General features: G+C 36.3%; 3 protein-coding genes across 11 annotated transcripts in view; 2 read left to right on the top strand and 1 right to left on the bottom strand.

The window, feature by feature from the left end:
- LOC116294482 (uncharacterized) overlaps positions 1–22,764 on the bottom strand; it is a 103,930-nt gene that overhangs the window by 39,713 nt on the left and 41,453 nt on the right. For 3 of the 4 annotated variants that reach the window (XM_031702084.2, XM_089035381.1, XM_031702085.2), the window contains exon 7: positions 4,869–4,932. The gene's annotated coding sequence lies outside the window, so the exon portion shown is untranslated. Of the gene's footprint in view, positions 1–4,868; positions 4,933–6,442; positions 6,543–22,764 lie in introns of those variants that run through there. The other variant, XM_089035382.1, reaches the window with a different exon arrangement.
- The window catches only part of LOC116294483 (A-type voltage-gated potassium channel KCND1), a 31,408-nt gene that overhangs the window by 6,677 nt on the left and 1,967 nt on the right, over positions 1–22,764 (top strand). Inside the window, exons 2-3 of one of the 6 annotated variants that reach the window (XM_031702087.2) lie at positions 6,457–6,536; positions 15,746–17,183. In XM_031702087.2, the coding sequence (XP_031557947.1) occupies positions 16,012–17,183 (1,172 nt within the window). In that variant the 5' untranslated portion in view covers positions 6,457–6,536; positions 15,746–16,011. Of the gene's footprint in view, positions 1–6,456; positions 6,541–12,511; positions 13,260–13,959; positions 14,313–15,473; positions 15,613–15,745; positions 17,184–22,764 lie in introns of those variants that run through there. The other 5 variants (XM_031702088.1, XM_031702092.2, XM_031702091.2 and 2 more) reach the window with 5 other exon arrangements.
- LOC148908734 (uncharacterized) lies at positions 18,516–22,021 on the top strand. The gene is made up of 2 exons (XM_089035235.1): positions 18,516–18,530; positions 20,732–22,021. Exons 1-2 carry the CDS (start codon positions 18,516–18,518, stop codon positions 21,785–21,787), a joined length of 1,071 nt encoding a protein of 356 aa, XP_088891361.1. The 3' UTR covers positions 21,788–22,021.

The raw sequence follows: 22,764 nt of genomic DNA, 5'->3' as shown, positions 1-22,764 counted from the left end.
GGTCTTGGACTACCATGTAAATAAACTTAAATGCACTATAAAATAAAATGAATTCACTAACTCATTTAGATAGGAGTTTTGGCAGTTTTAACTGCGCAAAGGTTCCAGGTTGCCGTCTTCAACTGCATTAAGTGCTCACTGCCATAAAGAATGCATTAGTTTAGGCATGTCTTCATAAGTAGTGACTTGCACCGAGAAACAATTTCCGACTAGACTGGATCCACGATAAATAAGTTTTATGAACGCACATCCAAGTAGAAGGAGATCGGAAAGCATAAAGATTCCGGACAAGTAAACTTGCTAACGACAAGACCATACTCGAAGCATAAATAAGCTATAATTGATCAAAAACTACAAAAGTTAGAGGTTTAGAGCTTTTGAGCTGCTATAAACTACTTGTAGCTAAAAATAGCCGTGATTACAAGGTGGTAAAGAGGGGCGGTTACGAAACACGCTTCACGAAAAATAAAACGGTCAAATCACGTTCCACGAAATAACCCTTCACCACTTCAAGATTCAGGACATCGACGGACACAGAAAAGAATTCAAAGTAGAAAAGCTCCTTATTTATGATTTTCAGTTTTTGCGGAAGCTGAAGAGATCTCTCGCAGCGGGGTCCATCTATTACCGTTGAAGCAAATGAAAAATGACTTCATTATACGAAAAATTACTCATTAGTGTATTTATGAGAAAAACTAAGATACTGTATTTTGAATAAATTTTTACAACGGTAGTAGTATGAATATTAATTTTTTTTAAAATGAATTCATTATTGTTAGCTTATATGTATAAATATTATCACATCACTACTACTTTTATTGTTCTATTTTTATTGTAATTTATGCTTTTTTAAATATATGTTATATATATATATATATATATATATATATGCATATTTCATATTTCATATTTTTTCTATATATTTTCTATTTTTTTGGTAATACCTGTAAAAAGCATCGAGAATTAGTAGTTATGCGTTTTTCAAGAAATAAATTATTATTTATTATTATTATTATTATTATTATTATTATTATTATTATTATCATCCTCATCATCATCATCAATTTATGAGAAAAACTAGGATACTATATTATGGATAAAAGTTTACAACAGTAGTATAGTATGAATAATAAGATCATTGCAAAAAGATATACGAAACATTGAGGAGCTAGTCTAGTCTAGTTTGCTCACTCTGAGGGTATACTTCCGTGTTGTAAATATGATGTTAGCAGTTTTATTTCTCGGCGATTATTCACTACTGAGGAAGTGTAGAAAATATTAGGTATTGGCATCTATTTGCTATAATTTAGGTATTAGAAGCTCGGTTTTTTTTCCTTCTTCAGACTGTCAGAGTATAAGTGTGGTCCCAAAATAAGGAGAGTGGAGAGAAGGGATTGTCACTTCAAGGTTATTGAATGTAGACCTTGACAACGGAAAAGGCGAATGATTCTGGTGCGTCACTTCGGAATACTTCCTGATTCGGCACGACGTTTGATGCTTGCTTATAACAAGCAAGGCGTATCAGATCTCTATAATCTTAAAAAGATAATAATGATTCTATATTGTGAAGGAGAGGTTATGGCGTTGGTGCGTAGGCTTGATATTCTTATGAAAATCAATACCAAACGTAAGAGTCGGTAAAACAGCACCGGTGTATGGCTTATCTGCTCCGCCGGTAGTGTGGCATTGACTAAAACAAACACTTGAGATTAACGATTTATCATAGACAGGAATATTGACTTGATAATATAAACAAAGACTGAAAACTGCATATCATTAACAAGTCAATGAAAGACAAAATATGTGAATAACAAACGACAATTATCATTAAAATGAAGTTATAATAGTGAAGATGAACTTGCTATAAAAGACAACGACTGAATTTGGTGGCAAATGACAAATGTATGGCGGAATAATGGAATATCCTGAAGTCATCTCTCTGCATTTTGAATCGTTTAGAACGGTAACGCAATTATATCGCCGGTACCCATACTTTATAATCAATGCCCCTAGTGTATTATGGGATATCTTTAAAAAGAAGATGTCGTTAAAGGCGCGGTTACACGGAGCGATTTTCTCTGCAACTTGGTCTCGCAAAGGCGCGACACAAGTTACACGCAGCATTAATAATAATAATAATAGTAATAATAATAATAATAATAATAATAATAATAGATTGATAGATAGCAGTAACATTTCCATGAAGTGGCTCATAGTCCAATAAATGCACGGAAAGTGATTATTGCGCAGAAGAAAAACCGGAGGGCCGCTGGAGAGAAACCCTCGAAGCACAGGAATGAGCCAATAAGCAACTTAGGACTGTCGTATCACGGGTATCAATAATAAAGATGAGATCGGTCTCACCAATACCTACGCCAAAGGTGCTCTCTCGTAAATAAAACTGAAAGCGATTTATTTTATGCAATTAAAATTTATTCTAACTAAGAATAAAAGAAAATGATTGACGGTTGAAGTCGTTTAATCAAAGAACGATTCAGCTGGTGTAACTTTAATATTTGTTAGAGGAACAAACGGCGAGGGAAGAATAAGATGTTCAATCATGCTGGAACAGCTGATAAAAAAACATCCATTGATATGAATAATGTTACATAAACAGAATAAAAATAAAACAAAAACTAATAATCTGCAGCTTTGGAGCCATGGCGGTGTTACTAAAGTATCAAAGCGATTAGAAAAATGTTTGAATTAGGGTCTCGTAATATTTGGTATATAGGTCTTGTTTCCATGATCATTTGTTTCTCGTATAAAGTATAAACAAATGGCTGGGGCCGGAAAAAATTGAATTTAAAAGTTTCAATATTCAACACTTGAAATGCCAATAAGGTAATCAAAAGAAGGTGGAAAGCTCATTGCCTAATTTAACTCTCTTTACCTAATACAACAACACCCACGTAATAGAGTACATTACACCGGATCACTAAACTAAACGTCTCGTTTGTCACAGAGAACCGTTCAGTTGACTTTTTCAAATATCCAGAACATTATTTATAAGCAACAGAGTTTCTCAGGGTGAAATCCAGTTAAGGAACGACTGAGAGGTAAACAAGTCGAGATCTCCTGGCCTAAGTGCTTAATCAGGCGTAAATTCACACAAAAAGATTTTGGGATACGGTAAAAAGTATGGGCTTTTACAAGTTATATTGAAATTAGTAGAACAGAAAAATAATTACCATATAGCTGGAAGAAAATTAAATTTGTAAACTCTGAAGCTTGAAGAAAATAAATTCAAAACTTGCGAAGATATGATTTTTGAAAAGTGAGAATTTCTTTCCAGGGTGTTGGTTATTATTCTTCTGTAAGATTTGGAGACCCTTGCAATTACATTTTACTTCTCCGCTTTATTTCTCGTTACGTCGAAGCGGTTTTAAGACGGCCTGGCTAGCTGTACGGTTGAATGTTGGATCATTGTTATCCTTGCTTTACAGATAAAGCTTAGCAAGTAATTATTCCGTTATGTAAAATTAAGTGTTTTAAGCGGTTGATCGTGCGTTTAACTACGTGCTAATGATATCTTGCGATATTCAGAGAAATTATTAGGTAAAAGTTGGTATCCAGGAATGCTAAAAACTTGTATAAGTGATCAAGAAATATAAAACGCGCGCGCTTGTCTCTGTACTGTGATATAAACACGCTGGGAGCTGTAGAGCACGAGAGGAACAAGCTTAGGAACACGAGGTGCCGTAGCCTCAAAGCCAAGTGTTTCTCTTGAGACATAAGCAGCCGTTTTGTATTAGGTTTATAAAATATTTTTGGAGACTTTGCGCGAGAGTGTGTCTGTCCTCTGATATAAACATGGTAGGCCAGTTAATCAGCGCGCGCTTAATATTCCAAATATTTTATAATGATCAATATAACATTATATTTTTCCGCGTTATTATAAACATCCTCCCTTGTTATTCTTGATGACTTAATTTTTTCATCTTATGATAATTTGTATTTTATTTCAAAAGTCATTAATTTTACATCAAGTAACGGTAATGGCAAAGACGGTAATGCTGGTGGTGGTGATGATATCATTTTTAGATAAACCTAAATAAAATCGATGACTGACCATTACTGTGCTATTACATTACTTTAAAAATCTCTTTTTGCAGCTGAATGTAAATGTATACAGAATGTTCACATGAAGTTACTTATAATTTTCAAAAGAAAATGAACTAAGAGAAGAAATCTCTGGTATTCCTGCTTGTAACCATCATGTACACCGTTTGATGCTATTCTTAGAATCACATTTGCCATCATTTGTTTTTCTGCGCGCGCTCTACGCTGCTTGCTTACGTATTATGTATCATTATTATTTTATATTAATTAATTATATATCTCATGAAATCCAGATGATTTGGAATCTAAGCGCGCAATGCATTGTTTATTGTCAAAGCGAAAATTTCCAAGTATTTTCTATCATCTTTTATCAAACTACATATTTTTTACCACCGACGAAGAATACTATTTCTAAAAGATATTTGGTGAATCTTTCCGCGGATAAGTTTTATTTTCTTAATTTTAGAAAAAAAACCTGTTGTTATTGAGCTGCAACTGGAATATAAAAAACATTGAGCTACGAATAAAATGTTCGCTGACTGGCTAACTCGTTCTGGCTGAGAGAAGCGAAAGCCCCCGGTATTGTGCAGTACAATTATTGCTAAAATACTCTGGCAATAGTCCATCTTGTTAGAAGTTTCTAATTTCGGGAAAAAATCTTATCTTACGATAAAAACCACTTAAACTTTTGTGTAATTATTCAATATTGTATAATTATTCTCTTTTTTGGTTTGCAAACTATTGACTATCTGACCATAATCTTCGGCGCTTTTCATAAGCACAGATTTAAGGTTAAACCCACTTACCCTTTATAAGGAGAATAACCACAAAAACTGCTGAATTCCGAGTCCACTCAAGGTCCGCTTTTAACTGAAAAAACAGCACAACAAAAGGAAGAAATGATTACACTTCATATAAAGTACGGGATTACCTTATTTCACTAGACATCACAGCTAGTTTACAGCTATTTCAAAAAAGGTCGAGTGCTGAATACTGCATACTAAATAGTGCATTCCAAGACCAAAGGGCATTGTGGGTCTCGTTAATTTGAAATAAAAAGTAAATATACAGCAATTAACTCTCTACATGTAGTTAGTAGTTTGTTTCAGATGGAATACACTTAAAATAGAATAAATATTATTAATCCTACTTTAGACAATGTCACTATGACCCACAATGCTCTCCGGTCTTGGGATACAATATTCAGTATGCAGTATTCAGTATTTAACCCTTTTTTGAAATAGCTGTATATAAACAGATATTAATGACAATAAAACAACCGCCATGGTGGTTGATTTCACAAGAGGATTAGGAATCAAATGAGGTATAACATGCGCATGCTCTACAGGGAAGGAAAGGAAATGATTGGGGTCAAGCTTTTATCATACATTCGAACAAGTAGGCTGCAAAATCCGCTCAGCCTATTAAGACAAAAGTATAATATTCACTTTACTTTTATCATTTATTATATATTCTTTTTTGTTTTCCATTTCTTTACAAGCTGTTGTTAAATTGATTCAATGCAAAACGCACATAATAAAGAAAGAAACTTATAAAAAAAAAAAACCAAAAAAAATGTTATTTATAAGTGAATGGTGGGGAGCTGGCTTCGAAAACTTTTGTTACTTCAGCTCCCCAGCAACTCATAATTATTTTTCTCACTATCTATATTTTACTTTCTTTATTAGTTGAAACTTGTTAATTTATCATCTATTTTGTTATTGTAAAGTATATAAAAAAAGTATATATCATGAGTGCAAAATAAAGAAAGAAACTTCACATGAATCCGGCATAGTTTAGACGTAGAGAAGAAATTTTAAATGTTGTTAGAGTTTTATATCATTCATGCTAATTCACAAAGTGCTATTAGATGAGAATAGTAAAAGAACCGGAATAATATAATCCGGAACTTTCCTTTCATTAGCATTTTAAATTATGTTGGGCAGAAACACTGTCAATGGACTTGTGCTGTGGGGGATCTTCCGGAGTCTTGTGAAAAAAGTTAAAACCGTCCCCCAAAAACATCATAGATTAAAAACGCAAAAACAAAGCATACAAACAATTCAAACACTATAATTTCTAATCCACGACAGGTCTGTTTAGAAACTGAAATTTAGAACCGTCCTTTGTTGCGCTTGATCGTGTGGGCTTTTTCTTCGTCAAAGTCGGTCGCCAACATCAATTTTTTTAATGACATAATATTCAAGAATTCGTTGGAGTCTTGTTTGTATTGCAGGGCAGCGTTCGAGAATTTACGATACTGTTAGAAATAGGTGGATAAATTCAAAGAAAAGGTGTAAGAAAATCTATCCAATATCTTATGGTACATATTTCTTTGCATATATCTAATAATTGTAAAGTTATAAGCATTTCATTTTACCTCTATTTCAGCAGAAAGTGAAACTGTTCTTCACTGAGTGAAAAAAAGAATACAGATCACAAAAAGACCCTGGAAAAGACACTGCAGGACAGATGTAGGTAAAAGAATAGAATTCTCGAGAACGGGTCAAAGTAAAATATTTACCATAATCGGATTGAAATAGAGACAAGATACTAAAAATACGTGCTAGCTATCAACACCGCGGTCAAACACCGGCAATCGCTTAAAGTGAATATTTACTTTCAATGTCATGTTATTCCCATATCGACCTAGACAGATATACTGTAATCAAAATGTACGTAGGATGAACCCTTTGTGCTTGGCCGTCTTAAAAGTAGATTTATTTAAGCTAGATTTGTGGTCGAAGAACCGCCAATTACTTTACTGTTCAATGACTGCCATAGCTTTTATCTTGGAAAACCGATAAAACAAATACCGTTTTATTTCAATCTATCGATCTATGTATGCATGTAGGCTTTCTTATCGTGAAAACAGTGTATTTGGGACAGCAAACTGTGAACCTTTTGTTCGGGGCGCACGGCTGACCACATTAGGCCAGCGACATTAGACATTAGACATTAGCCTGACGACACTAGGTCAGCGGCAGTGCTCGTATGATGTTCGGCGGTATCGTTTGATGTAAAAACACTCAAGAAACTTATCCTTTAGTCCTTCTGTGCTTAGCTTTTTGATAGGGTATAAAAACCCAGGATATTAGTAAATTTTCGATTAGTTTAGCATTGGCTTTTTTAAATGCTTCCTTTGAAGGGAATTGAACGCCACGAGACGCGGTATGATGACACCATTTTTTAAAGTTAAGACAAAACTAATTTAAAAAAACTACTTAGTATGAAATATATCAAAGAGACAGCCCGAGGAGCTGGATAGGACGGCGTATATAGATTATCATTAATTTTAAAACATTGTCAACTGATGGCAATCATCTTTGTTTGAATAATTTGTTTTAAAACTTAAAAAAATAACTCCAAAAAAATCTCTTAACTCAAAAAAAAGTCTCGTACTACATTTTTTCTTTATGTAATACTATAAGGAATAAATATAGTGACTGAAATAACAATGACAATGACAGTGAAAAACGACAACGACAACGACAACGACAACGACAACGACAACGACAACGACAACGACAACGACAATATATTAAGGTTCACAAGCCAATCTCACACCCGGCCTTTTATTACCACCGTTTTCATTACTACGCGTTGATTGAGACACTAACACTTAGTCGCGACTTAGTCGTGCAACTGCCGTAGTAGTATAGTGGGGACCGCACGACCCCTTTTTTGGACGGGCAAAGAGACGGGCAGGGACGGGCATATTAATTAATCGATAACTTAGCTATCAGGCTATCGATAGCTTAGCTATCGATAGCCAAAGTTATTGATAGCCTGATAGCTAAGCTATCGATTAATTAATGTGCCAGTCCCTGCCCGTCTCTTTGCCCGTCCAAAAAGGGGGTCGTGCGGTCCCTACTATACTACTTGCCGTCAATTAGGGTATGAAGAATTATCGAACAATTTATTTGAATGACAGCAGTGTATTGCCAGATCTCCCTGAAGCGACTGTTGACTGTTGCTCTATCAGCACGTAGCAATGAAATGAGTGGTAATAAGAGTGCGCGCCTCCTGGCTAGTTAGTTAGTTCAAACATAAGTTGTTTAGATCTTCCATTTATTAGGTTGTCCACTTAATCCGCGCCACTTTTATACGCCCTTTTTGTCTAAAGCAACCGAGTCAGACGGTGATTTGATTCTAAAAACCCTTAGGGCTAAGCCTTTTATTGCTTGATTTGCTTCATTCCTATTGATATTCAGTCGCTTCTTTAAAAAAATATGTAAGTCTTCTTCCAATTCTTTGTATTTCATTTATTTTTTTTACGCTAATGATTCGTATGGTCAGCACAGACCATTCACTGTGGCACTTTGCATCAATAAACATGTTTAAATAGAAAGATAATAAATAAATGATAATAAATAATAATAATGGGATTTAAAAGTGGATTCCACAGAGCCGCTCTTTTTCCACTGGATTCCAATTGGAATTTAGAAATTGATTTTTTCGGAGGGAGGAAAACCGGAGAATCTGAAGAAAAATCCTTGAAGCACAGGAGAGAACTGACCAACAAGCAACTCTTCTCACACAAAACACCGAGCCCATCGGGACTCGAACCATTGCATTGGTGAGGCGAGCGTTTATTAATTTAATGATCAACGATTATCGTTGTTTATATTTTAAATAATTTAATCGTTTTTCCTGAATTCATTTAACACCCATTCTGAAGCCATAACCATAATACAGCTTAAAACCTTGGCTTCCATTTGCAATTATTTGCCTTCCTACTATTATATTATTATTAAAAATACCTAGAGCTTATTAAAATGATTTCGCTCGTTCTAGGGCGAGACAAAATATTATTACTTAATTAGTGAATTATTATTTATTCTATTATTATTTATTCTATTATTATTATTATTCTATTATCATCCATTCTTACCTATTTGTAGTATATAAGGGGCTGGACAGCAATTGGGGCGTTGCCCTGTGTTAGAGTCTCCGTTATTTTCTATTGACTAAATATTAATAAACTAGACTAAAATACAAAGACGAGAAAAAATGTCCACTCGTATTCAACCCTAAAATGTCTAATAAGTTATTTATTATCCAACTGAAGGCTTTAAAACAAATATTCTTGAAAAACTAGTTTTCAAAACTAGTTTTTTTACTGTACAAAATAACCAGTCTTTCTCCTGCATTATTCGTACTCTGACTTGAATATTTGGATAATAAAGTGGAATACAGTATAATGCGATAGATTTAAACGAGGAGCTTTATGAATTTGTGAGACTCAGGTAAGTGCAGATTGTCAGCAGATGACCTGAAATACTCAACCCCATGCCTGAGCACCATTAGCAGTTGTTGATATGTAGATTTATCTCTTGAGAACCGGCACTTTTGAACTCTTTTTGTCTTAGTAAAAACAGCACGTAAACCCTTAGCGGTACACTAAGGCTACTACACACTACTGATCAACTGATGTTCATATTTATCAATAAATAACTGGTTCTGATCTTAGGTGAATGTGTTATTTAACGAGAAACTTTATTAAGAACTGGTTCAATATGGTTTAAAAACCGATGATAAACGAAGTATGCATTGACTCAGTGAAGACGATCAAGATACTGCTTTTGTAATGCTGCTGCTGTTGTTTCTTCTGCTGTCGTTGTTATTGCTATTGTTGTTGCTGTAGTTGTAAACGTCGTTGCTGCTGCAACTGTTGCTGGCTCTGCTTCTGTGGTTACAGTAGCTGAAATTTGCTACTATGCATTATTGCTAATGCTGGTGCTGTTGTTGTTGATATTATTGCAGTTGTTTCTGCTGCTGGGAATGCTGTTTTCGTTGTCGTTGACGTTAATATGATATTGTTTTTTTCCTGCTACTGTTGTTATTCATGATTGCACAGTATAAACCGTTTTTGTCAGTTGCTTTTGCTGTTGTCATTGCTGCTGTTTTCCGATCGCTTATCCAAACAATTTTGTTTGTTCCTGATCCGTGGTGTTGCTGTTTTGCTGCTGCTTTTGTATTTTTCGAATTGGCTTTAATTTTTCCTCAAGGATTTTAGTAAAAAATCCAATCAAAACGGAATTAAAAAAAAAAAAACATATTAGCCGCGGGGTGCTACACTATCAATAATCAATCATACGGTTTGAAGCAATTTACTTGAATACATCTCATTAAGCGTAACGCACGAGATAGATTACCATGACAAAACTCATCAACCCGCGGACTTTTCCGAGATCGAAAAACAACATTGCATAAGGCATGGTGAGCAAAAGGTGTTTATTTACGTCACTTGCGTTACCACAATGCACCATGTTGACTATCTCTGGTGAGCTAGACGATTAATTGGATCTCACTGAAAAACCTCTCTGAGACCCCATACTTGTTATTTTAGTTGAGGGTGTTTTCCCAAAACGCTCATACGAGTACAGAAAGTCAATCATAAAAATCGGGTTTCTTCAGTTAAGGGTTATATCAAGGTTGAATCAGACCCTTACGAATTAAGGTAAAGTATTTTGAGTCGATATACTTCGTCCACGACGCTTACATTCGGTGGGCGCTATGCCGTCCACACCTTCATCAGTGGTATGCAGTATATTATATATAGAGAGGGTCAGAGTCCTTGGATTGGGAAAACGTGGATATACAAGAGTCACAGAAACGCCGAACAGGTTCTCCCGCTTACCAAGACACACCTTATACGTTACGGCTAGGGTAAATCATTGATTCCATCTGACAAATGATCAAAGGCCATCACTTTATTTAGATTAATTTAATCTGAGGATTCCTTTCAACCTCTCGGTTCGCAGGTTGCCGAGACTTCCAAATCAAATAAATTTTCCTTACCTTGAAATACTCGACTACTCAACTCCTCTATTTTAACAAGTTATATTTTTCTCTTTAAAATCATAGAAATATTGGACAAGAAATACTAAACTGTCAAAAAAGGCAAAGCAAAATATATTCATTTACGATTCAGTGCATATATACTTTGACCTAATTTGAGCGATACTAATTCCTACTAACATCATGGACTTAAACAGACAGAGAATCCAATATCTAGACTTCCAAACAAATCATCCATAACTTCCTATATGAGCTCTTTGTAATGAATGCGTAACGTCAGTTGGGTGTCGATTATAATCATATCAACACCATTACTTTCGTGCTTTTTTTAATTTGTCTTTATGTGTTTAAGGTATCAGTGAAAAAGCGCATCCTCTTTCTGAGTCATGAGTGAATTCGAATTACCACTCAGCGGAAGCCATTAGAGAATCTCGAACTAATGATATTATAGGTTACTGTTGGTTATTAGTGATCAGCTATTCTGCTAAACATGGCGGGTCGTAGTTCCCTTATTGATGATGACGATGTTGATGATGATGCTGATAAACTTATGATGAAGATGTTGACGAATATTTTGATGATGGTGACATGTTGTTGTTGATCAAGGTGCTGTTGAGACTGAGTTCTACTAGTGATGGTAAAAGTTGTATAGTGATGCTGATGCGCCAGGTGTTGATGATGTTTATGGCGATGGTAATAATGATAAAAATGATAGTGATAATGATAATGGTGATGCCGATTGATGTCGATGAAGATGTTGATGAAGATGATACATGACGATGACGATGATGATGATGATGGTGATGATGCTGATATTGTTGACGATGATCATGATCATATTGATGTCGATGAAGATGTTGATTAAGATGATGATACATGACGATGATGATGATGATGGTGTTGATGATGTTGACGATGATGATGGTGGTGGTGTGATGTCGTAGTTGATGTTGATGATGGTGAAGATGATGAATATAATGATGATCATAATTTGGAGGAGACCAGTAATTATATATGGTGGTGATTCATAATAGTTGTTCACCCATCGCCGGGCAATTATACTAATATAGTAATCTACTCCAATTAAAAATCGAATTAACAATTATCTCTGACTTTAATCAGGAAGAAGTAACCAAAGCCCTGATAGTGTTGAGAGGAAATACATTAAATACTATCTTCTAGCCGGAGAATACAGAGATCATGTTCCGGTGGCAACAAATAGACCATTTCACAGATCCCGCGGCTAAACTCAGCCTCGTCAGCGTGTAATATATTCTTTAGAAATTGCCTACAACCTGTGAATTTTTTAAGCGTTTCAATTGTTCGTTGATGGGTAAATTCCCTTTCATTACTGCGGACTGTAGTCAAATTCTAAAGAATAATTACCTATCTTAATTTGGAGGCATAACAGTAATATACTAACAACTCGCTCATGACTGCAGGCAGCAATGCTGCTAATAGAGCCTTAATATAAGTGTACAGCCTGTAAAGTCTTCCTCTCGGGTTACAAACGAAAAGCGCATCAAAACAATTGTGAAATGCGCATTCTACATACACATATTGACATTTAATTGAATATCAAGCGCATTTCACAATCGTCGATGCGCTTTAAATTCCCACTATTTATCTACTTACCAACCTTTTCGTATACCTATACCCACTCACCAACCTATGACCCACTATCTATTTTCACCTCCTTCTAACTTATACTACCAATGAACCTAAAAACGAAGGCACCATAGTAACTAAGTTGGTTGATAATTTCATTCATGGCAATCGTTAATACGAGCTTTAAAGAAATCACTATTTTCTTAGCGATTACAAGTACTTTGGGGTGCCACTGATAGTAAAGATTTTTCAGGAAGATATTAGTACAAACTCCTGTCATCCAAAAGTGGACTTAGCAGCGGTTCCAAAGAGTGGCTCTTCATTTCCCTAATCCGCCAATCCAAATTAGAATTCAGAAGTGTTGATTTTTTGCAGAAAGAGGAAAACCGAAAAAAAACCTCTAAGAAAGCCTTCGAGGCACAGGAAAGAGATTAGTGACTTTTGCAAGAAGCTCTTCAATGCTGGGCGCTGCAGTGTTTTGTCTTGAATAAAAGATGCTCATCACACAGCTCACAGGAGCTAACATGAGGTAATCGGTTGCTATGGGAACTTGTTTATCCCTGGACTATGCTGTTCATATCGTTGAATGAATACAAGTTTTAATTAACGTCGACAAGTTAGAGTAGGGTGTTTGTCTCAGATGGTCGTAAACCTCCGTGTCGATCGTTGGTTCTCAGTAAGTAGCTTTTTAAAAGACACGTTTTCTATGACTCGTGATAGCAGCATCAATTCTTTACCGAACCGATGTTTGTCGATGATTAGAACCGTTTTGGCAGAGCAGTTCTGTAAGTATCTTTCTTTTGTCTTTTTGCTTACTTTTTAAAAGTATTTTCCAAACTTTTGACAATATTGGTTTCGCAGATATCTCTAGCATGAGGTATTGAATTTTCTAAAAAAGTCAGAGCGTTGGATCATTGGTTTGACGTTCATTTTCACAATGACTTTGCGATTTATACTGTCCTAGTTTTTGTCATGAGCGAGTGCCTAGACTCTAACGTTTCCCATTTTTATGAATAACAAAGACCGAACAAGTGTCTTTTTACGTTTTAGCGTCGGGTGAATCCCTTGTTGGATTAGCGCCAACTGAGCAGAGTGTAATTTGTGAATCCAGTCATAAGTTTGCAGTAAATCATAAAATTTCCGACAAAAAGGCGCCCAATAGTGGAATAATCGCAAAATTTCCATTCGTGTCACGGCGGCTAGAAGATAATAAAAGGGATCTAAAGGACAAACTAAGTAGTAAACTTGGTTTTTGTAAGCTTTTGGAAATGTGTTTAGAACCAAAGTCTTTGAAGCAATTTCTTAGAGTCAAAACAGTTTTAACCCTTTTAACCCTTGTCTTTATAAATAAAATAAAATGCAATAAAAAAAATATAAACAATCTTTACGCTTTTCATTTTTCGGGAGACGTTGACTGTAATTACTGTCTATATAGCATTATTACTTTAATAGTAGAGTGAGAAATTATGCAGTTTCTAGGGTAATTCTTATGGTTTTATTACGATTTCTAATTGGCATTATCTTGCCTATCTACAACTATAGCCTTAACCATCTGGTCGTAAATAAGAACCGTGAACCCACTGACCGGCAGACTTTCAAAACACTTGACTAGACTCAGCTTTGAAACGTGATAGACATCACATTGGAAGTAATCAATTCTAAGACTTTTCCTGCTAGTAATTATATTCTGATTACTCCGAGATAATGACAGTATCTTTGTGAGCAACAAAAGACCTGCAGACGTGATAATATGTTACCCTGGTCAAGGTGGTGGAAAGGTACAAAGAGATTCGTGTATCACAAAGAATCTTAGGCAAAATTCACTCCTGTTTTGTCAGGTACGTTTGACTAAACACACGCGACCACAAATTTTTCAGGAAAAAAAATTCAAAAAATAATTCTTCAAAATTGCACTTTTCATGTTCATTCAACTCGTGAGGGATATTATATTACCTCTCGTATTGTTTGTGCCAACTCTTCGATAAGCGAAATAAAACGTAGGCTATTAAGTTTATAATAAATTATATTTTTTTCTTTTCACGTTTCGAGTTCCACGTGCTTAAGAAATTTTCGCCATAAAGATAGTAACTGGTATTCTGCGACTGTTATCTGATTTTGGCAACTGAATGCGATGAAAAATATCTTTTTAAGGCTTATTTCCCTCCACATTTTCAATAATCGAGAAAAATGATTTCAAAGAGATTACAATTGAATAGAATACAATTGAATGTCACGCGACAAGTACGACTCTTCTTTCCATACGAAAAACAAAGTTGCTTTAATACCCATCTTAGAGCGGGGAATTTCTTTTCTTCTGAACTGTTGCCACAACTGCTAGATTCTAATTGTGAACATTCCTAATTAAAAATCAAAATTACCCATGAATTCACGGTAGTACATTTTAGGATAACGTCAAAATCCATTGAACATTTAATGGTTGGTCATTTGTGATAGCTTCAGGCAATGGGAAAACATTTATCTTAAGAAAAATAATGGTTTAGCAATGTATTAGGCGTTATTGTTGTTGCCAGTGATGGAGTCAATATTTGGTTTGGGAGTACAACGGTCATTAGCATTTTAAAGTTTATCGGCGTCAGTTCTTTTTTTTTTTTTGAGGGGGGGGGGGGGGGGGGTGCAGTGAACAAATGAGACAATGAATAAATTGTGAACGTTTATTTATCGTACATGTCAACAATCTGTATTACACAGCGTGATGCTATATGGTATGATTTCGAATAACGTTTCAAATAGATTAAGATAGAAATAGAAACAAAAAACCACAACATTATTACGATTTTCCCTATTCTTTGGGTATTCGTGGCAAAAATGGCGTGTTGAAGCGATATTTCGTGAATTGCCTCAAGAGTTGATTGGGAAACTCTACGACCCCAATATCTCTTGAATCAAACTATTAAAGCTTCAGTAATGTCTTTTGCAGCAAAGCGGATAAAGTTCAAAGCACTTATCATCTTGGTATGGAGCTGTATGGCACGTGTCAGTCAAGTTCTGAAGTAGTTTTTTCGATCATTTTGGTAATCGCCTCTGGTCATATTAAAGCGAGCTTGTCGACAGTGACAAATCGCCATAAGCCAAAATTACGAATGAAATATTTTCCCACACAAGTCAATTTTGAAGTTTGTAAGCGCTTAAAAACATGACATTTCTTAAGATAGTGGTTAAATGCCATAGGCAATGGGTATATAAAAAAAGGTTTTGGAAAACTGGATGGGATATATGTATGTGTATAAATATGTATGTTTGTTTTTTGCAGGTCGTGAGCTAGATTCACTAAAGAATTTCTCACGTTTGATGCCACAAAAAGGATTCTGGTAAATACATACAAAAGCATTCTTAAATACTGGCATCTGTGTATTTGGATGCTGTCAAAAAGGATGAGACAAGCAGCAAAGCGGCTCGAGAGTTGCATCGCCAGGAATTTCGAGAACGAATAAAACTATCGTGGATATCTTTAGTTCATCGCTTTGTTTTGTCCTGTGCCAAGTTTGTCAGTAGAACTGCTCTTACTTATGGTTTCCAATGTTCAACGCATCAACGGCAAGCGCAGCCCGTTCAAACTCCGTCTTCAGCAAGGCTAGTATCTACAGCGGGAATCTTAATCTCAATAATTCGACTCGATCAAACTACAATAGACCCACACGAAGCGAAACCGAAGAGGCAATCTTTAGGGCCGGCTTTAGACCGTACGCTGAAGACAAAAGGATTGTATTTAACGTTAGTGGATGTCGATTTGAGACGTGGGAGAGCACACTAAAACGGTATCCAAACACCGTTTTGGGCAGCAAAATGATCCATCGATTCTACGATGAGGAGAAGAAAGAATACTTTATCGACAGGGATCCGTACTTATTCAAATTTATTCTTAATTTTTACCGTCGTGGAAAACTTCATTGTTCACTAGAGGATTGCCCAGCTGCTTTTGAGGAAGAGTTGAATTTCTATGGACTTTCGGTATTCGATGTGGACGATTGTTGTTGGGAATTGGCTACGCCGAAAGAAAAACATCATCTCGTAGAAGAAGATGAAGAACTGCCAGGAGAAGTCATTAGATGCGAAGGCAATACAGACTTATATTGTGAACCAAAATTCTCTTTGAAACAGAAAATATGGAGAACAATCGGCCCAGCAAAAACTACACGGGCTGGCGTCCTTTTTCACATCATTTACGGGATTTTTATATTTATTAATGTTTTAATTGTCACATTGGAAACGGTACAGTGCGAGCAAGGAAGAACATGTGGCGAAGTCAACCACCTTGAGTTTTTTACTGTTGACACCGTCTGCGTCGCTATATTTACGACAGAGTTAATATTAAGATTTTATGTTTGCCCAAAGAAACGAAAATTCTTCAAAGAGTTTCTTAACATTATTGATCTACTGTCTGTGCTTCCTTATTACCTCTCGCTCATCATCGAAAGACTTGGAAGAGACAGCAGTTTTCTGCAGATCCTCAAAGTACTACGAGTCCTAAGAATCCTCAAACTTACGAGAAATTCCCGCAGATTGCGATGTTTGTTATTGACCTTAAGGCGATGTGCTGTGGACATCATATTCCTTTATTGTATATGTGTCTTAGCAATCATTTTGTTTGGTACAACGTTATATTACTTGCAAGACTCGACGGAACCGCGTCAATTTTCAAGCATCCCGGAGTCATTTTGGTACATTTGCATTACGTTGATGACAGTGGGGTAAGTGTCGAGAATATATATTTACTTTCCTATACTCAATCGTTTCTTCTTAAACCAAACACAGTTCTGTACTTATATTTACCCCATTGTGAGTTTTATTAGAGGTAATCTCAGGGATAATCCACTCCTTCGGATATAGCATTCAAAAATAAAAGAAATACTTGTACAATCTCGTAATATCAAATCGTTTTCACTTGCCTAATCTCTTAAGCACTTCCATTTCATTCCATTTTCACTAAACATAATGTATTTATTATTTCAAAGCGAGATAAAAAAAAGAGAAAGCTATCCTCTTAGATGCAATTGTTCATGCACTTAGGCTTTTGATTTTCCCTGTCAATTTTCAATGTTATCAGCTTCTGTTAATCACTTTTTTCGTATTACCCCTAGCTTTTTGCAGCGATAAGACTAAAATTTAATGAAACATGTCACGATATTGGGATTTAAGGAACAATCTAGAATACTTAACACATCTTTCGTTCGAGACAGTAAACCTACAAGCCGGTTTGTCTAGAGTCTTTGCTCTGCAAACTTGCTTTTCACTAATAATTGTAAAGGCAATAAGATTTGGAGTATTCTTAACATACAATGATTACTATTTGTCAAAATCTAATCGATCAATGCCATAAGAATCAAGATGTTTTTTGGTTTTATTTAAATGTGCAATAGCAATGTGACCATAAATAATAGTATTAATATGACGATGGAAAAAAGGGAAAACTGAGATTTAGTATTCTAAGCATACAATCTTTTTTGCTATTTGTCAAACTCTGTTTGATCACTGCCATAAATCAAGATTTAAACAGGCAATAGCAATGTAGCCACGAATAGAATTAAAATGGCCATGGGAAATAAAGAGGGGATAGAGATTTGGATGGAGCATTCTCAACATACATTCTTTATTACTATTTCTGTCATAAATCAAGATTTTCTTTCGTTTTATTCAATTGTGTATTAGCGTTGTGGCAATTAAAAAAATTAAAATGGTTATGGAAAAACGAAGAAAAAAATAGAGATTTGGAGCATTCTAAGCAATTGTCATGCATTCTTCATCAATCTTTGTCAAACTCTGATTGATCCCTGTCATAAATCATGTAGTTCTTTCTTTTTAGTACATTGACTTCGTCATGACCATGAATAACAAAAAAAATGTTAATGCAAAAATAAAGGAAAAAAAAATATCCACAAAAAATCGATGCAATTTTCATCAAGCCTTGAATGCGCGGTACAAAACAGTTTGAATAATTAATGTGCCAGGTATCAGACAAACCGCATATGACGATCACATATGTGCTTTAGGCTCAGGCTAAACGAGGAAACATGTTTCCCTAAATGTTTCCTAAGATGGTAAAACTGTCAGGAAGCATCGGGAAACAATGTTTCCATGGGTCTTGGAAACATGAAATGTTTCTGCCGCACAGCAAAAACATTTTATGCGTCTTGGAAGCAAAATTTGTTGCACGCAGCAATGTTTCGCATGTGGCTAAACTGGGAAACATCGATAAACATGCGCGCGGTAAACATGATTCCTCGTTAAGCCAGGGCCTTAGTACAGATTCAATAAAAGAAGAATCCAGAATGACAAGAGGCGAAAAACACATGAGTACAACTAGCTGTAGCTCGAAATACAAACAGCAAAAAAATGAAATAGAAAAAACAACGGAAAAACAGATAGAACGAAATGATGAATGAAAACTAGCTAAGAAGGAAAAGACTAATAAACAAGAACAAAAAATCTGTCATTTTATCGCGGTAGAAATCTAGATTTTCACTGAGCATAGTTTAAGCGCATTTAAAAACTAAAGGAAATATTAAAGTATGATCAGCGATAATCTTAAAAGGTCTTGCTTAACTTAATACGAGCCTTTCACTTGTCAAAAAGGTATACTATCTCGAATTCTAGGCGCCTTTAGAAACCATTATTGTCTTCTCGCATGATAGACGTCTTTTTACTTACTCGTAAATTTATTAAAATACCAGACACCACCTTCAAATTAAAAAATTTTGTACGATCCCCGAAAGAAAAGGTAAGCTAAATCACAGATCGAACCCTGAAACAAACTACGGGCTAATTAACTGTCACGGCACGGCTAAACCACAGATCGAACTCTGGGTTGATTAAAGAAATGAGGGCACGACTATTTTACAGATCGAACCCTGAAACAAACTCTGGCTGTGACATTCCGCTAACCCAAATAATCGACAATTTAATTCTTCGTTTGCACGTTTAACAAAAGATTTCTCATTAGCATCCATTGTTAACGGCACCACAATGGCCGCCATGCTTTTGTCTTTTAACTCTCTTGGGAATGCTTGCAATCCATCAATAACATACTGTTTTTGTGCGGTTGCGGTAGTACGTAACGTCCAATTTAAACTTTTATCTACAACATTTCCTTCTACAACATTACATACACTTATCTTTATTACTCGAGTTTCACATAAAAGACATATCCCCGACATTTTTTTGTATTCGGTTTTTTAATCCATTTTACAGCATCATACAGCGTCGTATGTGGTCGTTTTGATACTAGCAGTATTGTCTACCAAGTCTTTATTATACCCTGAAGTCAAATGAATACAATAAGCTAGAGGCGACGAAAACTTAAGCAAAGAAATGCCGACTGTAGAATTTGATTGGAGAACAAGAACTACATTAATAAGTCAACTGTGGGAGTTATTCATTAGTATTTTACGTTCGCAGTCGATCCCCTCGGGATGTGATTAAAATTATTATCTAAACTTCATGACTTCTTCGGATTTACTTTAGGGCTTACTTTAGGAATAGATTCGGTTTCTTTGTATTCATCGAGTGCGATTATATATACGCCATTCAGAATCATGAGTGAATATTGTCCATGCAATGTTGTTGGAAATCCTCTTTAACTTGTGTACGCGCTGTCTTTTCTCCTTTTTTTTCTCTCATTCTCTTTCTTTCAGTCCTTTTTCTCACTCACCTATCTCGCGCACACGCTTTTTTCCCTTTCTTTTCTTCACTTTTTTCTTTCTGTCTGTCTTTCTGTCACTTTAGTCTTCTCTTCCTTAATTTCCTTTTTCTTTCTTTTTTTATGCTTTATGTCATATCAATATTGTTCCGAAGCTCGCAGCTGATCAATATTAGGAGTAAAATAATTAAACAAAATGCACACAGTGCAATTCGAACGTTTAAAATAAATGGTTTTGAAGCTGAACATAAAAAAGCTTTCCATCTTTCTCTCTCCCTCACTTTTTCTTTTTATTCATAGTAATGTAGGCTTGCAGGTTTTGTCCTCATCGACATGTCTGTCACGCACGATATTTTGTAGAAATAAATACTTCGATGAAGAATAGGATAGTATCTTATTCGACAAAAGGCATCCGTACGGTTCACATATTTGTACTTAGGCTCGTTAAGTGCATATGAAGCTCATATTTATTAATGAATATCATCATAGTGTGCTAGATAAGCTAGCCAAAAGACTTTTACGACCTTTTTTTAATCATAATAAATTTTCAAGCTCTAAAGGTATCGAAAATGAACATCAAATTTAATGGAAAAAATCAACTAGTACAGAGAAAATGTCTGTTCAGTAATCAAAAAGCAATTAAAATGGAAGCGACATTACGTAACTGAAGAAGCACTTGACAAGGAAGATAATTCTTCTCAACTTGACCAGTCCACTCTAAAGAAACAGTGTCAGGAATTCCTCCTAAATGGCCTGGCTCCCACCACACGTCGCACTTACGCGTCTGCTCAGCGTAAATTTATTGATTTTTGCCATCAGCTTGGCAAAGTTCCTGTCTTACCTGCAGATGAGAGAACTTTATGTCTTTTTGTAACGTTTCTGGCACAGTCGCTTCAGCATCGGTCTATTAAAGTCTACCTGTCAGCGGTTCGGGCCCTTCACATCGAGCAGGGTCACGCAGATCCATTGGTAAATTGTCCGCGGCTGCATCAAGTCTTTCGGGGCATTAAACGTTCCCAAGGGTCCCAGTTTTCACAGCGTCTACCGATTACCGACGCTCTCATGCTCACCATTTTCAAGGCCCTGGATATTGACTCGTTTGACCATGCCATGTTTTGGTCGTCATGTACGCTCGCATACTTTGGTTTCCTGCGATCGGCAGAGTTTACGGTCTCCAGCTTGGCCAATTTCGACCCCACCATTCACCTGCAGGTCTCGGACTTGTCGTTTGATAATTTGGACCGACCATCGTGCTTACGGGTATGGATCAAAGCATCCAAAACCGATCCTTTCCGCGCAGGGTGCTATGTTCACATTGGTTGTGGCGTCTCCCCACTGTGTGCGGTGACTGCAATGTCCGCTTTTCTGCATAAAAGAGGAAATGCTTCAGGTCCACTATTCTTATTAAAGAATGGCCAACCATTGTCTCGAGAGTTGCTGACGTCGTGGCTGAGGGATATTTTCGCTGGTGCGGGAGTGACTGGTAATTTTTCCAGCCATAGCTTCAGGATTGGAGCCGCCACAGTTGCAGCGCGCAATGGTGTTCCAGATCACATGATCCAAACCCTTGGCAGATGGACTAGTAACGCTTATCAAAGTTATATCCGGACACCTACAGAATCCTTAGCCTCGATCTCGCGCTATCTTTCTCAAGCTTAATTTCCTGGAGTGACCTTAGTTTGGGTTGGTGCTTGGATCATTGTGGTGGGAGGCCCTTCTTCCTGTTCCTCCTCTCCAAGCACCTTGGAGAATCATTTGGAGGTGACAGGGTTGCCATAGTTACCGCTGACCTCCGCCGAGTTCCCGAGGCTCCTCCCACCCAAGCACCAACGCCAAGCTCATCTACGTGTGATGAGTTTAAATGTGGTTAAATAAAATATTTAAGCAAAGTTAGACTTGAACTAAGTTGCCTGTTATCGCAAGTATCTGTCATCAAAAGGCTATAGCTTCGCGGCCATCTGATAAGCAAATTAATGTCTCACGCAATGAGATGAATGATGAACAGATGGTATCTGGGGACGAAGCTTGCATCGGGTGCTATCCAATTTCGCTAACGCCACGTGCTATCCGATTTCGCTAACGCTATGCGCTATCTCATATCGCTAACGCTAGCTTACGCAGTTTGTACGCTACACCAACGCTATTTGTTTTCCCACCCACCCTCCACTAAGGTAAGTATAGGTAAGTATTCCACTGCCAAGTCAGTGTGACGGTGCTAGGTGGGAGGTGACAGGGTTGCCATAGTTACCGCTGACCTCCGCCGAGTTCCCGAGGCTCCTCCCACCCAAGCACCAACGCCAAGCTCATCTACGTGTGATGAGTTTAATGGAAAAAATCAACTAGTACAGAGAAAATGTCTGTTCAGTAATCAAAAAGCAATTAAAATGGAAGCGACATTACGTAACTGAAGAAGCACTTGACAAGGAAGAACTAGAAGAAGGAAGGGAAATGTATGTAGGTTTCTAAAGCCATTTGATATTGCATTTTAATATGAACATAGGCAAGAATGATATTTGACGGAGAACAAAGAGAATTCATGAACAACACTAGCGGACGTCATAGCCTTTTTTTCAATATCCATACAATACCGCTGTGTTCCTTGATAATCATCAGTTCCTTGGTACTAATTTTCTTTT

This window comes from Actinia tenebrosa, unplaced genomic scaffold (genome assembly GCF_029948245.1).
Source record: "Actinia tenebrosa isolate PJP-AT-01 unplaced genomic scaffold, QUT_ActTen_1.0 PGA_scaffold3__52_contigs__length_22856419, whole genome shotgun sequence".
NCBI lineage: Eukaryota > Metazoa > Cnidaria > Anthozoa > Actiniaria > Actiniidae > Actinia > Actinia tenebrosa.
Note: the sequence above shows the minus strand (reverse complement) of the source record. Positions and strands in the feature narration are given on the sequence as shown.